Source organism: Podarcis muralis, chromosome 16 (assembly GCF_964188315.1).
Source record: "Podarcis muralis chromosome 16, rPodMur119.hap1.1, whole genome shotgun sequence".
Taxonomy (NCBI): domain Eukaryota; kingdom Metazoa; phylum Chordata; class Lepidosauria; order Squamata; family Lacertidae; genus Podarcis; species Podarcis muralis.
The window spans coordinates 16557724-16573881 of record NC_135670.1 but is presented as its reverse complement, the minus strand read 5'-3'; the positions used below and the strand labels follow the sequence as shown (position 1 = coordinate 16573881).

At 44.9% G+C, this 16158-nt stretch overlaps 2 protein-coding genes and 1 long non-coding RNA gene across 4 annotated transcripts in view; 2 read left to right on the top strand and 1 right to left on the bottom strand.

The window, feature by feature from the left end:
• F11R (F11 receptor) overlaps nucleotides 1-16158 on the top strand; it is a 313105-nt gene that overhangs the window by 61558 nt on the left and 235389 nt on the right. The gene's annotated exons all lie outside the window — the stretch shown is intronic.
• On the top strand, nucleotides 1379-8001 carry TXNIP (thioredoxin interacting protein). Its single transcript, XM_028709487.2, has 8 exons — nucleotides 1379-1865; nucleotides 3310-3382; nucleotides 3490-3637; nucleotides 4068-4170; nucleotides 4478-4734; nucleotides 5256-5415; nucleotides 5690-5841; nucleotides 6237-8001. The coding sequence occupies exons 1-8, from the start codon at nucleotides 1616-1618 to the stop codon at nucleotides 6270-6272; spliced, it is 1179 nt and encodes a 392-aa protein (XP_028565320.1). The 5' UTR covers nucleotides 1379-1615; the 3' UTR covers nucleotides 6273-8001.
• On the bottom strand, nucleotides 10692-14653 carry LOC114586703 (uncharacterized). 2 transcript variants are annotated; one of them, XR_013390995.1, is made up of 3 exons: nucleotides 14503-14653; nucleotides 11704-11873; nucleotides 10692-11460 (listed from the first exon to the last, which is right to left on the bottom strand). It is a non-coding gene; the product is annotated as an uncharacterized LOC114586703 (long non-coding RNA). The 2 variants fall into 2 exon arrangements; XR_003704166.2 differs by lacking the exon at nucleotides 14503-14653 and adding an exon at nucleotides 12105-14495.

Here is a 16158-nt window from a genome sequence, read left to right as displayed (position 1 = left end):
ACATTCGTGGACAAGGTTGGAAGTTTTTTCAATGTAAAGGATGTCATTGAGCAGCATTTCTCTTAGGAAAAGGGCTATTCCCAAAGTAAAGCAGTTGTAATGGAGTGTGAGTGTGGTGAATTAAAAGCTCGTGTGTGCCACACAAATTGGTATTTCTGTTTATTTGCAAACACTGAGTTTTTACATAAATGTATGCTTCAAAGGAAATCAGAACTTCTAAGCATGACTAAATGCTACATTTTAGGAACTAAAGATTAATTGGATCTGCTACACTTTTGTGTAATAAACACCAGTTTTACTAGCCTGTAACTTTTTTAAGAACTTCAGCTTTTTTTGATGCCTGGGGCATTGGATCTGCCGTTTAAATCTGATTTTAACTGGTCGTGTTCCTTTTAACCTTTGTTAGCATTTGATTATATTCTTTCTCTTTCACATTCCGAGAAATGTTTTTGGATTTCCAAGACCATCTTGAGAGGGCGGTCAGATCCAATTTGGGCTTCTCCTTTTTAGAACTGTCCCTTCAATTTTCCGACAATTTAACCTCTTATTATAGCGGGGGGGGGGGGGGCTGGATTAGTGACATGCTGCTTGAACCACAAGCTTTGTAAACTAAAACTCTAAGGAAACACTTTTTGGCAGAATATTCAATTGTCACCCCCATACTCTTTCAAGAATTTTAAAATATTTGTTCACAAGCCTCTTTTAATATCTTTTAGTACTGGTTGTGCTTTGTAAAAGGAAAAGGTTTAAAAAACGAAACATGTAAATATTGAAAGGAAACATATTTTCTCCTCAAGCTAATTAAAAAGTTTATGAAGCGATTAGTTCCTTCCTCCCTTTATCCAAAGTAATGGGGCATATTGAGGTCTGAGGGGTGCAAGCTTGGAGTTCCCCTTGCACAACTTGGCAGAGAAGGTAATAAATATATATAGAGAGATGTGCAATATATCCCTGAATAACTTAAGCAAAATTTCCCTCACACACCCCGCTTAAGCGAAACTTCTCACAGCTACTACAACTCCGCAAAATCCCGCCCTCCGCGCCTCGTTGGCTAGCGGCGCTTTTTTCCTCCACCATTCTCGCCTCTCGATTGGCTACCCTCCTGCCACTCCGCTCACCCACTCCCCCCCTCCCAACCGCCTGTTTCTCATTTTTTCTTGCAGCCGGCATCTCTTCTACACACACTGTCCACGCGCCGCGGGCCGGCCTCCGATTGGTTGCCGGGACTGTAAACACGGCGAACCGGCCAATCGGAGCGCTGTGCACGAGGGCAGCACGAGGGTACACGAGCCGGCCGCATGGAGCTGCTTGAGATCAACAGCGTAAAGGAGGGGGAAGGTGGGTGTGGGCCGCATATAAAAAGGCCGCATCCGGATGACGGTGCCAATCGCCGAGGCAGGCTTGGGACAGAGAGGAGGCAGGAGTTCCTTAGCACTCCATTTGGCTATTGCTCCTTTTATTTCGAGAAGACAAAGGGGGGAAACTTGCGTAAAAAAAATATTTGCCTTTTCAATTTTGTCCCCTTAAAATATTTCTGAGCACAAAAGCTAAGCTTTTCGGAACTCAACCCACTTTGACCCTTTTGCCTGAGAATACTAATAACTGTTGGGTCACCATGGTGATGTTCAAGAAGATCAAGACCTTCGAAGTGGCCTTCAGCGAGCCTGACAAAGTCTACAGCAGCGGGGACAAGGTGGCTGGCCGTGTCGTGGTGGAGGTGGCCGAAGTCACCCGGGTCACCCGGGTCAGAGTTCTGGCTTGCGGGGTGGCCAAGGTCCTGTGGATCAAAGGGCCCCAGCAGTGCAAGCAGGAGATGGAATACCTTCGCTATGAAGATGTCCTCACCCTGGACGACCATCCAGCTGGTGAGCATCATGGTCTTCGGGTGGGGGGGGGGCGTCTCTGTGTGTTTTGCGTCTCCGCTTTTGCAAAAGAATTGAAAGCCCTTCCTGGAGTTTTGAGAAGCCCAGCGAGTGGGTAGCTTTTGCAGCCTGGTCCTATGCATAGGGACTTGACTGTAGGGTAAGGAGACTTAGGATGGCTTTACATAGGAACATCAGAGGCTGCCTTATACAGAGTCATACCAGTGATTCCTCTAGCTCAGTTTGTCTGCATGGACGGGCAGCGCTGGCTTTCCAAGTTCTCAGGCAGGGGTCTCTTCCAGCCTTTCTTTGAGATGCTGATGGGGCTTGAACTTGGGACACTTCTGTTTGCAAAGCTAATGAGTTGGTTGGAATGGTGTCCTCTTCAGTGGCGTATATATACTTGGCTGTAAATACTTGGTCCAGTTCTGCTTTTTCTTGTTTAAACTGGCTTTTGGGGGCAGCTTTTTTTTTTTTTTTTTTTTTTTTTGTACTGGGTACAGCATCTTCCTGTGTTTTCTGGGCTTCTCTGTCTAGGTTTGAAACCTAGCACAGGCTCAGAATGGGATGGGAATAGAACTCTACCCCATTTAAAGACTGGCTTTCAAAACTTGCATATCAGTCCTATGTGTGTTTACTTGGAATTAAGTCCCCGTGAGCTTGATGGGGCTAGATTACCAAGTAAGCCCTTCTAAGATTGCAGCCTTGCAGGTCTGAGATGCAAGCAAAAGATTAGCATCAAATAGGCGCCAGCAGAGAAGAGAGAGATAATTTTCAGGCCTGGGAATAACCTAAAGCAGAGAACTACTGAGGAGTTGAACAAAGGGTCCAGGGTGATGGGTCACCTCTGAATAAAGGGCCAGCGGCAACTTCAAATCATTGTAGTTCCCTTGCTAAGCAAACTTCCGAGAGTACGATATGTCCCAGCAACAGTTGGCGTAGCAGGGAACTGGCCAGCTGGGACTTCTGGCAGTGGATGTATTAATAGGTAGTGATTGCCTAGCAGTACGGGGAGTCCCTCACCCTGAGAGAGGGGTATAGTCGTCACCTTGGCTGAAGATCAGAGCAAGTGAGGAGAGCCAGGAAGATGTGAAATTCTTTAGACTGTTGGCTTCTGTAACTTGGACGTTTTGGTTTGTAATTGGACAGATTCACAGATAGGAAAGGAGGCTGAATTTTTTTTAGCGGTTGAGACCTTAATTGCCTGTGTGAGCAGCTAGTATTAAGGATGAGAAAAGCAGCAGTTCTTTAAATGCTGGCTTGTTGGTAAAACAGAACATGGGGGTTCCTTAGGCACCACTCAAGCTTAAATTTCTTACATGCTTAATTTTTTGAAAGTGCACTGACATTGATAAAAAACACCTTGCATTATTAGTCATCTTAAAATACTTAAAATATTTTCTCTATAAGCCTAACACCTTTTTCTCTTTCTGTGGTGTCTTCCTAGATGCAGATGGTTCTGTGATTCTGAGACCAGGAAACACCTACGAGTACAAGTTTGGATTTGAGCTACCTCAGGGGTAGGTATTGGCCAGACATGGCCACTGATACGTTAGTATGAAAATACAGGATTTATCACCGCTTGCCTGCCTTTCCTGTGTCTAATGAGACATTTGTATTCTTTCAGGCCGCTTGGTACTACTTTCAAGGGCAAATATGGCTGTGTTGACTATTGGGTGAAGGCTTTCTTGGATCGTCCATCCTTCCCGACTCAAGATATAAAGAAGCGCTTTGAGGTCATGGATCAAATTGACGTCAACACTCCAGATCTCATGGTAATTACCACTTGAGGTTGTCCTTTGATAGCTTTGGTCAGTTGTCAGTCATCAGCTTAGGTAGATTTAGCGCCACAGCTAATCTGAAACAGGCCATCCTTCAGCATTTTTTAGTGAACTTTGCTTCAGAATTTGGAATTCTCTCTCCCAATTGCTGTTCAGTTGGTTCAAAGTCTTCACAGAGACATGCGTCTCTGTTCATTTTTAGCTTGAAATTAATAGTCTGTGTCCAATTGTCTCATTTACTATCTGTTGAAGCAAGATACTTGTGAATAATTAGTTATAACTCAAGCGGTGATTGAAGTTCTGACAAGGTACCAAAGGCTGAACTCCTGAGACTACAGATAGTACATATGAACAGGAGCAACACTTTGGAAATTAGTCAATGTTGTATGTATGTAACAATATCTTCTTGTGCATTTCTTTTCAGTCACCTGTAGCTGCCAAGAAGGAAAAGAAAGTGTCCTGTATGTTTATCCCTGATGGGCATGTGTCTGTTAGTGCCAGGATTGACCGCAAAGGATTCTGTGAAGGTGAGGCCTGGCTCCTTTGCTCTTCAGGAAACGGGAGTTGATGAGGAAGGGTGGAAAATTGGAATAAATGATGTAAATGGCTAGTAGTCAGACCTGTAACTGCTAGCTGTTCCTGGCAAGCCAAGCATAGTTCAAGGGCTGGAGATATAGGTGTGGTTTGGGGATTTAATGAGGAGCTTGGATGCAAGCAGGGAAAGTCATAATTGAAAAATGTGGCACCTAACTGATCTCAATGAAGATCTGCTGCAGTGGGCAAATTCTGTAGGTCTTCCACAACTAAGCTTCTTCTCCTTGTTGTTCTTACCAGGTGATGACATATGTATCAATGCCGACTTTGAGAACACCTGTTCCCGGATTGTGATGCCCAAGGCAGCCATTGTTGCTAAGCACACCTACCTGGCCAATGGGCAGACCAAGGTCTTCTCCCAGAAGCTCTCATGCGTCCGAGGCAATCACATTGTCTCTGGCATGTCTGAATCATGGCGTGGCAAGACCCTCCGGGTCAAGAAGATCAAACCATCCATTCTAGGCTGCAACATCCTGCGTGTGGAGTACTTCTTGCAGGTGAGGGGCTTAGAAAGGCAACCCTCCCCTACCCCCACCCCAAATCTTCCTTGTTCTTGGCTTCTGTTGAGGGCTTAGAGAATCCCTACTGAATTCAAGCACTGAGGTCATATTCAGGGGTGAATTCTAGGAACTGCATAGCCCCAGAATCTATTTTGAATTCTAGGCTGTCACCTGAAATGTTTTTAAAAGGCATTTCCTACATCATTATCAAAACTGGCTAAGATACCTCTGGGCTTAAGACTTCCAAGGGAGATACATCCCAGTAGACTTAAGCCCTGACAACTTTAAGGACAGGACATTTGATCTGGATTAAAGAGCTTCACTGCAAGGTGGCTGACCTCTTAATTCCCAGCAAGCCAAGACAGAGAACACCATACTTCTGAAATATTCTGTCTGAGAGATCTTTTCCTGTAGGCATGGAGTAGCCCTCCTTTCCTCACATCCCCCACATCCTATTATCTCTCTCAAGAAGGCACCACATTACATCTCACCACATATTTTCCTGTTGTTTTTTGCAGATCTATGTCAGTGTCCCAGGCTCCAAGAAGATCATCCTGGAGTTGCCACTCGTCATTGGCAGCAAGTCTTCTGGCATTGGCAGCCGCAGCTCTAGCATGGCCAGCCAGACAAGTTCCGAGATGAGCTGGGTGGACCTCAACATCCCAGATGCCCCAGAAGGTGAGCAGAGCTTCCCTGCTGCCTTTTTGGTATTGAAAATGTAGCCTTCTAGTTAGGAGTTAAGATGGGCCTCTGCAAGGACACAATTGCAGGGGTTGGAGGTCTTTAGAAAGCGGGTGGTAAGAAGCAGCCTTGTCACTCAGTTTGAACCTGGGAAGAGCTAAGATTTCTAAATTCCATCAAGTATCTGTTGCTCCAAACACATTACACCAGAAGTATTTGATAGATTTAGGAAAGAGTGGACTGACGTGTATCTGTTTCTTTTCCAATATAGCACCTCCATGCTACCTGGACATTGTCCCTGAAGACCACCGCCTGGAGAGTCCCACCACCCCTCTTTTAGATGAGCTTGACAACTCCTTTGACAGCCCCATCTTCATGTATGCTCCAGAGTTCAAGTTCATGCCACCACCTACCTACACAGAGGTGAGACATCCGACTCTTGTCACACAAAATGTGACTGCAGCACAGACCAATAAACACTGCTTGCAAGTGGTAGGAATAAAACCAGGGTGAAGAGATGGGGGTGTGGGGTTCATTGAAGAGGAGCCATTCAAAGCAAGCTTTGTGAATATCATTGTGGCTTAAGTAGGTTCTATTCCAAACTTCAGCTTTTGCACTCTACATGAAGGGGAATGGATCCAGTTGCAAAGCCTTAAAATTTATTTCATTTATATGGGGTCATTCTTCCAAGTCCCCCAAGGTGGTCTTGCAATTAAAAATAGTAATGCAAATAAATAGTACAGAATATTTGCAAGCTGACTTCTGGAGCTGATAGACCTTCATCTTACACACACCCTCTGTTCTTCCCTCTTTTCCAGGTGGATCCTTGCACTATCAACAACAATGTCCAGTGAGCACCAACCAAAGGACATTTATGCAGTTGTCTTTTATCCAGCTTTTTCTGGACTTTTAACAATTGCACTCACAGAGATTATGCACCAGGCAGAAATTCCCTGATGAAAAGGGAAGGAAGACCTCATGGTGTCAGCACATCTCGCGGAAGACTTGTCGGCAAGGAGCTGAATTGAATGGCTATCTTTATGCCTTTGTGTACTTGCCACAGGCCAAGAGAAGCTATGTGGGTCAGTGGTGGACCCAGGCCTCGGCTCTCCCCTATAGCCAGGTGCTGAAGTGAAACTTTCAAGATGGGACTGTAGGGTAGGGCAGGCATTTCTGAACGAGGGGAGGTGAAAGGCCAACAACAGATCAACAGTTTGGAAGAAATACTACTGAATGACAACCAACGACCATTTGTATCTGTTCAAAATTGTTTTGAATGTGGTGATTTAGATACATGAGGTTGTATGTCTGAAGATTTTTCAATAGGACAAGCAAGCTTTTGGTAGTTTGTTTCTTACAGGTTTTTTTTTTTTTTTTTTTTTTTGAGTAAAAGTGCTTTTCTCAGGTTTTAAAACCTAACACCCTGATCTTTGGGACACTTGGAAAAAAGTGTGGGGAGAGTTTCTAGATGGACAGTGGTAGGTTGGTAGGTGTTGCTGCAGATGCTGGATGGGATTGGGGGTTTCTCTCAGTAGCATTAAGTGAAGGAATGAGGTGAGAATAGAAAAGTATAGCAGGTGGTGTTAAGTGTTAGGTTGTAATAAACACTCCATCCAAAGGGGCAAAAAAAAAAAGCCCCAGGGAGAAGAACTCCCAACTTCTTATGAAGCAATAATTTTGTGTTCTTTTGTGTTTGCCTATCGAGCAAATCAAACACTGTTTAGAAGTCTAGCTTTCTAAAACAGTCTCAAGTGTTGTTGTAATGGACTTTTGTGGCACTTAATTTCTGTGGTTTTTGTTCTGTTTTTGTCTAATTCTACATTCTCCTTAGTATGTAAACAAGCAAACATTGTATAAGGGAGAAAAATCACTATATGCCTATTTTTTTCTTATCTTGAATCTTTAGTGTTGTGTGACTATAAACCAATGTTGATAATTTGGGGTATGGGGCAAGTTGTTGGCAGCCTTGAATGATGCAAGGGCAGGATCTGAGGCTCTGGGGGGGGGGGGCAGCACTTCCCCCCACCATCTTCTTGAGAGGTTTCTCATGCATTCCCTTGCTTCCTTGGTTATCAAAAGCCCAGCAATATCTAAAGACCAATCTCTATACATTTTGTTGAATGGTGCCAAACAGCTTTGTACTTTCCCACAAAGCTGACACAAGCAGAATAAAATCGGGCATGGCTTTAGGCTTGCATGAAATCAAATAAGGAAGCATATCTATTTCTGGGCTGCTCTTCTTCACCCCCCCCCACCCCTATATTTTTCAGCAAATAACTTGGTTTATTCCCCACTGATGGAAAAATGCACTTTCTTAACAGTTTTTGAAAAACAGCACTGCATATCTAAAGTGTTAATTGATCCCAGATTTTGTCACTCCAAATATCTTGTCACAAGATACTATATAAGTGACAGTTGGACATAAATTTGGGTGTACTGATTTGTTTTCCTATTGTGTATTTTGTTGCTCCGTTTTGCTTTATTTTGTACTGGTTTGAAAATTTAATTATATTTTGTACTACTGCAGTTCTGCAGAATCCCCCTTTTGGGGTCATGTTTCTAATAAATGTTCAAAAATTGAAATGCCAGTGTCTTTGCTTTATCTGCTTTAGGCGTTCTGGAGGGAGGGTAGGTGGCGGGGTGGTAGTGGTCAGTTTCTCACCACACCCTCAAATTCTGCACGTGACCATGCAATTGTAAGTGGGTTTGCATTAACTTAATTTGCACAATACATATGGTGAACTGGATACAACAGGATCGTAAGGGAAATCTCTAAATTCATGTGAATGAAACCAAAAACCCATCTTCACAGAACTGGAAGGAACACAAAAGCATCATCTAGTCCAACCCCATCAGCAGGAATTGCAGCTGATGGCATATAAAGAAATGAGTTTTCTAATGCTAATGGGAGCCTGTGTCGTAGGAATTCAAATTCCCACCTTGCCATGATGCTCAAGGGGTGGTGATGTTGGGATACTTGGTTTAACTTAACTCAAGATGCCTGTGGCAATAAAAGAGGTATTCATATATTCTGCCCTCAGCTCCCTAGACTGAGGTGGTAGACTAATTGTAACAAAAGTACCAAACAATAATATAAAAGACTATTTCAAATGGACTCAGGGCCCTGTTAAATCCAAATTACGGGAAAGGCACTTCACTCACAGGAGCTTGTAATTCTTGTCTTCTGCTGGATGTTTTTGTGTGAGACCCACTGAACTTGCCTAATGGGAAGATTTAAAAAATATATATTGAGCAACTAATTTGGAGACTCTTGTTGAGGCAATGCACCTACCTATCAGCTGCATTAAATCTCAAAAACTTGCAAAAATGTAGCCAGTTCCATTTGTGCCTCTTGCTTCTCGGGTGTGTAGGTTGCAAATCGGCACTTTGTTTCCCTTTGGCCAATCAGTATAGCAGCAAGAAATGGGGATGAGAGGACCTCTGAGAGAACTTGAAGCCTAATGCTGCTAACTTAACCATTGCTGGGAGCACCTGAGGTCTTATTGATACCCTAGAGGAGGTGATTGGCATAGATGTGTTTAGGACACTGGCAGAGATGTGAAAGCCAATGGTCAATGCACTTGCTTTGTGGGGGATCCTTTAGGAAGCAGAACAGAAATCGCCACAACTTTGATAAGACCTGCTGTTGAGCTGAGTGATGGAAGTTGTCAAGCCCACTGATCCATTTAACCCAGCTCTGCCTCTTCTGACTTTGCATCAGTGAGCTTTCTGCCTGGGTAAGGTAAAGGGACCATTAGGTCCAGTTGTGGCCGACTCTGGGGTTGCGGCGCTCATCTTGCTTTATTGGCCAAGGGAGCCGGCGTACAGCTTCCGGGTCATGTAGCCAGCATGACTAAGCCGCTTCTAGCGAACCAGAGCAGCACACAGAAACACCATTTACCTTCCCGCTGGAGCGGTACCTATTTATCTACTTGCACTGTGACGTGCCTTCAAACTGCTAGGTTGGCAGGAGCTGGGACCGAGCAACAGGCGCTCACCCCATTGCGGGGATTCGAACCACCTTTTTCAAAACTCAGAACCGTCTGCACATTCAGCTATGCCCCCCACCCTGCTCCCATACATATTCAGATCTTGGGTGCCCTCTCTGAGAGAGTTTCAGAGGGTGGCAATGAGGGACAGGGCCTTTTCAGTGGTGGCCTCTCCATAGGCTGCTCTCCCAAGCCAGGCCTGCCAGGTGCCAACATGAACACTTTTTTGGTGCCAGGTTTAGATGTACCTCTTCTCCAAGGCTTTTGAATGACTGTGACGATCTTTCTTATTGCTGTTTCTATGTTGTGCATTTTAGGGACGGGGTAATGTTTGAATCGTTAAACTTGGTGGCCGGTTTGTTTTAATTACATGTGTTGCCTAGAGACATTATAATGAACATCCCAGCAAGGCTGCTTGGCGCCAGCACTGAACATCCTCGTGACTCCAGGTAAAACCCTTTTATCTTCTCCCAGGGTAGCATGTGACTAGTTCTCATGAATGTTCTGCTATTTACCAAAGAAAATGTTTCCTACTGCTAATGTTTTTTCTGGGTCTTTTTCTGGATCATTTGGCTCCTAATTTTTTTGTTAGTTTCTTAAAGATATATATATATATATATATATTGGCACTAAGTAACAACAGCAACCTTTTTAAATTTATTTTTATTTCCACAGTGGGAACAGGATGTTGAATTAGATGGGCCATTGGCCTGAATCAGCAGGCTCTTCTTATGTTCTTAAGGCTGGTCAGCACACCGTATGACAGTGGTTTCCCCCAAGATCTCAGGCAGGAGACTTTACTAGACTTTGCTTGGAGATACAAGGAGTACTAGGAAAGGAACCTGGGACCTTTTGTGAGCTTAGCAACCGTTTTGCCACTGAGCTACAGCCCTTTCCCCCTGGAAACCCACCAATGTTGGCAGACACGCTCCTTTTTGTCCTTTTTGTCTCTGTGTTCATTCCATTTTTATACCTACGCCCCCATTTATACACATTTATTTATACCGTTAGCATGTTTACACAGGGATGCAGGAATGCATAAAGATGAAATAGATGAGAACTACAATAAATTAAAATCAGCATATGCCTATACACCATCATTTTACTTACAGTTTCAAAATTGAAAAAAGGCTAATTTATCCACAAATATTTACTTGTAATTTCTTATGATATGTTAATTTGATCTTTATCATAATTGACCATATTCCCCACCCCCCAATCCATTAAAAAATGGATTGGTTTGAATGTTTAATACATGCACAGGCAGACATACACTATTTTCATGAACAGCAAACAATCACACAGGTTTAGCCATTTTGGAACCTAGCAAGGACATTTTCAAGTTTAACAGAACTCATCTTCATGAAAGGAGCTTTTGAAGAGTTCTGTGAAAGCTGAAAGCTCACGTCCTTCAATGCGAACCTTAACCAGCCCAGCGAAAGATGCTGTTTCTTCAATTAATATATTTTATCTCTTCTCCTTTGGAAGCAATGTCAGCATCTGCCATTAACAGCTTCACTCAGAGGAGTCAATAAAGTTAAAAGGGTACATAAAAAGGGAGAAAAAACTTATCTCTGCTTGGCTCAGCCTGGCAACCGTGTTAAATGGGCAAGCCGCCAGCCATGGTGGTAAGGGAAACACAAACAAGCATAATCACAAAGGTGCCCCAGATAAGGTAGATGAAATCTTGCAATCAGAACAGAGGGCAGTGGCCTACAATTAAATTGCCCTAAGAGAGGTCTGGCAGTGTTTGTTCTAATGACTCCTGAGAGATGGGGCTGGGTAGGAGGAGGCTGAAGCATGCATACGTGAGATAAAGATGACTGCACATCATGTAGAGTCTTATCTGTCTCTCATTGCCCCGTCTGTGCACGGAGCAGCGGAGCAGCGGAGGTTTCATAAAGCCTTCTGCTTCCAAACAGTCCAGACTCTGAAAATTCCACGAAATGGGCTCCTTTGCTGCTCGGCACATTACAACAGGACAGCAGCGCTCCTTTGCAGACACTGCAGCTGACGCACTAATGTGTCACGACACCACACAGTTTGGAAAGCTCTGAGTTAGACAATCAAAACACAAACACTGGTCAGTAGGCAAGCAAAATGGAGTGAGGAATCCCCGCCCACTTGCAAAAAATTTGATCCCAAGCAAAACCCGTCTCACGTTGCTGGGGGGAAAAGTGCCTCTGAGTTTGTGCAAAGGCTCCTTTCCCTCACTGCTTGAGGCATCTTTCATAGCTCAGGCTGCAGGATCTGCTGAGAGCCACCCAGGGTCCTGACCTCACCTGTATTGCTCTACCTGAGTGGAAGAGGCGCCAGCTGTTGCTCCTGCTTCTCCCGAGACCCCAAACCCCAGCAGGATGGGGCAACAACTGCTGTGCGGTTACAGAGCTGCTCTGTGAATCGCGGGCTCCACTTCTGCCTTCTCCCACTCCTCTGCCCCTGACATGAAAGGTCCTGGCCAGGTATCTGAAAAGACCACCCAGAGAACTCATTGATCTAACCTCCTTCCACCTCATCTTGATGCTTCATAAAAAGAATTGAGATTTAGGTGTGCAATAATCCTTTTTTGGGGGGGGGGGGACTTTACTGAAGTGAATCAAAAAAATAGACACAGCAAAAATAACAGAAACAACAACAAAAACAGGAAAGTATATACGGAAGAGACAATTTTTTTTTTTTAGGAAAGCCAAGTTTCACCTTGCACTGTGGAGAGGGAGCCTGATCCACCTTGCCTGCTCCGTCTTGCTTTCCATGATATTTCCTTTTTCAAATATGTAGAAATATTTGTTAATCCTCAACAATATTCTGCTGTGCTCATGTTCCATGCCTGCCCTGAGGATGCTGTGCAATGCTTTTCTTTCAATACCTTCTCTCTCTTTTTTTCTTATTTCCCTCCTGTCATTTTGTCCTGGTCTTTATAATTTCAAAACTTCAGTAAAAATTACCGGTATATGAAAAGCAAACAAACCGAAATTGCAACCAGCGTGCGAAAGTGCAGCTGGTGGGTGCTCTTGCCAGCATCTCAAAGAGCAGGAGAATGGACGTTGGGCCAAGAGAAGATGGTAACCTTTGTACAACATGCTTTGGAGAGAGGACTCTGCCAAAGGGCTTATCCGACACCACTGCTGAAATAAGCCAACCCTTCTTGATCCCCCTTCAGCCTAGCAGGACAGGTGGGAAAGGACCAACAGGCCAACCAGGGTAAAGTTGAGAGGGAGGGAGGAGGTGGGGGGTAGGCTGGGGAGGGAGGGAGAATATAAGGTTGATCTAAGGGTCACCCTCAACTTGCCATGCAGACAGCTGCCAGTCAGTGGTTGCCTCTGCAAAGATTGCTTGGGCAGAACAATCTGAGTCCAGCAGGGCTGGATGAAGTTACAGACCTAGCAGCAAATCCTGATATGCTCCTCAGAAGGGTTTTTTTAAAAAAATGAAATAGGCTTGGGGGCTCAAGTCCGCTTAGCAGCTATTCTTGGGAGCACCCTGATTCCAAATTTTTGTGTTCATGGGTGAAGAGTCTGCAGACAAATGATGGTAATTGTTAAGAGATCCGAAGGATATAATCCAGTTGTTCCCAAAATGTGTGGTATTGCCCTCCTGAGGGGGATTACCCGGGGGGGGGGGGCGCTAAGAGGCAAGGGGGGTGGCAGAGGGGCACTGGAGACGTCAATGACTCTCTGGCTTTGAAAAGCGAGTTCCTCTCCTCAGCTATCTTGAATTAAACTACATCGTTTTCATTGCATTTTGAATAAACTTGCAACTAATTGTTAGTGTTTTGAATTTCGTCGTGCTTTCATGTTCCTTAGTGGGTTGTGCAAACTGCTGCTCTGAATGATGCTTTTCACAGGGCAAGGGGCACTGAGGGTGAGTTCATGGAACCAAGGGGACGGTGGCCAGAAGAAAAACTGGGAACCACTGATAATAATCTGTAATTGGAGAGCTGGAAAACGTGTGGAAAAGAGGATCAGGATGGTCGGGGTGGAGGTGGGGGGGGGGAGAGCACCTTACCTAGGAGGAAAGCTAAAATCAGGGATAAAACAGATGTTTTTGGACTCCATCTCCCCCCTGACCTCTGGCCTTGCTAGTGAAGTCTGATAGAGGCCATTTTGAAGGCCACAGGTTCCCCATCCCTATCACATGGAGACAACAGAAGAGCATGGGATGTGTTATGTAAAGGAGCCTACAGGTACTGGCATCTGTTAGAAGTGATACAACCTCTGTCAAAACTCCCAGATTGCTTTGCCCACCAGACCATGCAAGGCAATTCCTCTGAACTCCATGCCCAGCAACCAGAGCTAGCCATATTGTATATCAGTCTAAATAGCAGGGTTCTCTGCCAACACGAAGTAAGTCTTAAATAAGCAGCCCTGATAAAATTACATAAGATCCATGTCTGTGGCCGGTATCTCTAGAGCAGTGTGCCCCAACCTGTGCCCTCCTCCAGATGTTTTGGACCACAACTCTCATCAGCTCCAGCCAGCACTCGCTGAGGACGATGGGAGTTGTAGCCCGAAACACCTGGAGGGAGCCAGGTTGTGGAGTAGGGCTGCTCTAAAGTACTAGCTGCAGATATTAAGTAGTGTTCTTGCACATGTGGTGAATGCACAGAATTCGCTTTGCTGAGGATCTCAGAATGTCTTTTTCTTTAAGAACCCCAAATCTTAATTTTAAAATTGCTGCGATTGTTTCATTTTGGGCAGTTGAAAGTTAGTTAAAGATGAACAGCATATACTTCGGAAATATATTTTGTTAAGTTTCTCACATTGGGACCTGTTCTCCCCCCCCCCCTTTTCTTTTACAAAACTCTGTACTCTGATAGTAGGCTTAAAAGCAGCCCCAGCCAGCACAGTGTTGATGTTGTTGTTGAAATCATTTCTTACATTTATATCCAGGGCTTTTGTTCAGCCGGAACTCTCCGGAACTCAGTCACAGCACCTCTCAGGTGAGCACCATTATAAGAGAACAAGGGAGGCGTTCATGGTGTGTTCCCACACCTCTTTTTCTAGAAAAATATCACTGTTTATATCTCACTGTTTTCTCTGAAATGCTTGCGGAGAGGGAATGCTCATAATAGATTGTCATTGAATTGGCTACTCACTGTCTCGCACTGGAGCTACCTGCAAATCACAGCCTCTGGAAGTCCTTATTTTTCTTTGCATTTATATGCCAGAGAGCAAAGTTTAACAGCTGGCCTCCCTTTCCTGCAGCCAGTGATCAGCACCTGTAAAAATCTCAAGTTCAGGAAATCTCAAGGTCAGATACCCTGAGGCATTTATGGTCCAGGAGAACGGTTACGACTTTCATGTGACTCTCTCTTACCCTTGATGACCGAAATAAAAGTATTGCAAACAAAGGGTGGTTGAGAAATTAACAGAATTTCTTAGTAAAAGATCGTTCTGAAAATGCATTCATTAATGGTAACCTCCTCCTCCTCCTTCCTGCCCTCTCCAGTCCGCTTCTCACACCAAGGTAAAAGCATTATGGCAAGTGAGGGTTCCTTTGCGCATGTGCAGAGTGTCTTTCCTACAAGGAGCTGAATAGAGCACAAGAGTCCTGCTCTGGGATACTGGGAATGTAAATCAACTGCTACTCTGGCTTCGAAGCCCATATACTCCCAAACATATTTTCATAGCCCATAAGCCATGAGGACTAGAAACTTGGAGACCTTGTACTGCCTCATCATAATCCTGGATTTGCAGGGAATGAGGGAGAAGAAGGCAGGAGAGAAGGCAGAAGATAGAGTGACACAGAGGGAAACGGTGATTTTAAACAACAGTGGATATTTTAATAAAGCTGGGGTGGAAGGACACAGAGGAAAATGTTAGTTTTAAACAACAGCGGATCTCTGAGTAAAGCTGGGAAGGAAAGACACAGAAGTGGGGAGGAAACATCGACATGGAGGGTGAAAGCAGGAGTGCAGCAGACGAGAACAGAGAAGTAGAATCAGCAGTGGGGTTGGGACTGAAAAAAGCCAGCTTAGGAGTTGTATGGGGTGCAAAGGGGAAGCTTCAAGGGGGTTAATGCAGGGGTTGGCAAGGAGAGTGGAGAGGGTCAGAGCCCCTAGGATATGTGTGTGTGTGTGTGTGTGTGTGTGTGTGTGTGTGTGTGTGTGTGTCTGTCTGTCTGTCTGTCTGTCTGTCTGTCTGTCTGTGAGTGTACTAGATTATCAGGAAGCTGTTTTCTATGCCCAACACCATAATATTCTTGCTCTCTTGCAGAATCACATCATCTATATAGTTTCAGGAAAAGCCAACTGCCTTATAACTCAGCTGAGAATAGACCACGGGTCCAGCTTCCAGGTGAACTCAGTGGGGTCCCCTCTTTTTTTAAGAGCTTACCTGGTGATTTCATAAGTAAAGGTAAAGGGACCCCTGACCGTTAGGTCCAGTCGTGACCGACTCTGGGGTTGCGGCGCTTATCTCGCTTTATTGGCCGAGGGTGCCGGAGTACAGCTTCCGGGTCATGTGGCCAGCATGACTAAGCCGCTTCTGGCGAACCAGAGCAACGCACGGAAATGCTGTTTACCTTCCTGCCGGAGCGGTGCCTATTTATCTACTTGCACTTGGACGTGCTTTTGAACTGATAGGTTGGCAGGAGCTGGGACAGAGCAACGGGAGCTCACCCCGTCGCGGGGATTCAAACCGCCGACCTTCTGATCGGCAAGTCCTAGGCTCTGTGGTTTAACCCACAGCGCCACCCGCGTCCCTTGGTGATTTCATGCCTCCCTCCCAAAAAAGGTTCACGAGGCAATCCA

Coding starts and splice junctions, on each gene's coding strand:
- TXNIP (XM_028709487.2), top strand. CDS start 1,616: ATGGTGATGTTCAAGAAGATCAAGACCTTCGAAGTGGCCTTCAGCGAG. Junction 3,383..3,489: donor GGATTTGAGCTACCTCAGGG/GTAGGTATTGGC, acceptor GTATTCTTTCAG/GCCGCTTGGTACTACTTTCA. Junction 5,842..6,236: donor CACCACCTACCTACACAGAG/GTGAGACATCCG, acceptor CCTCTTTTCCAG/GTGGATCCTTGCACTATCAA.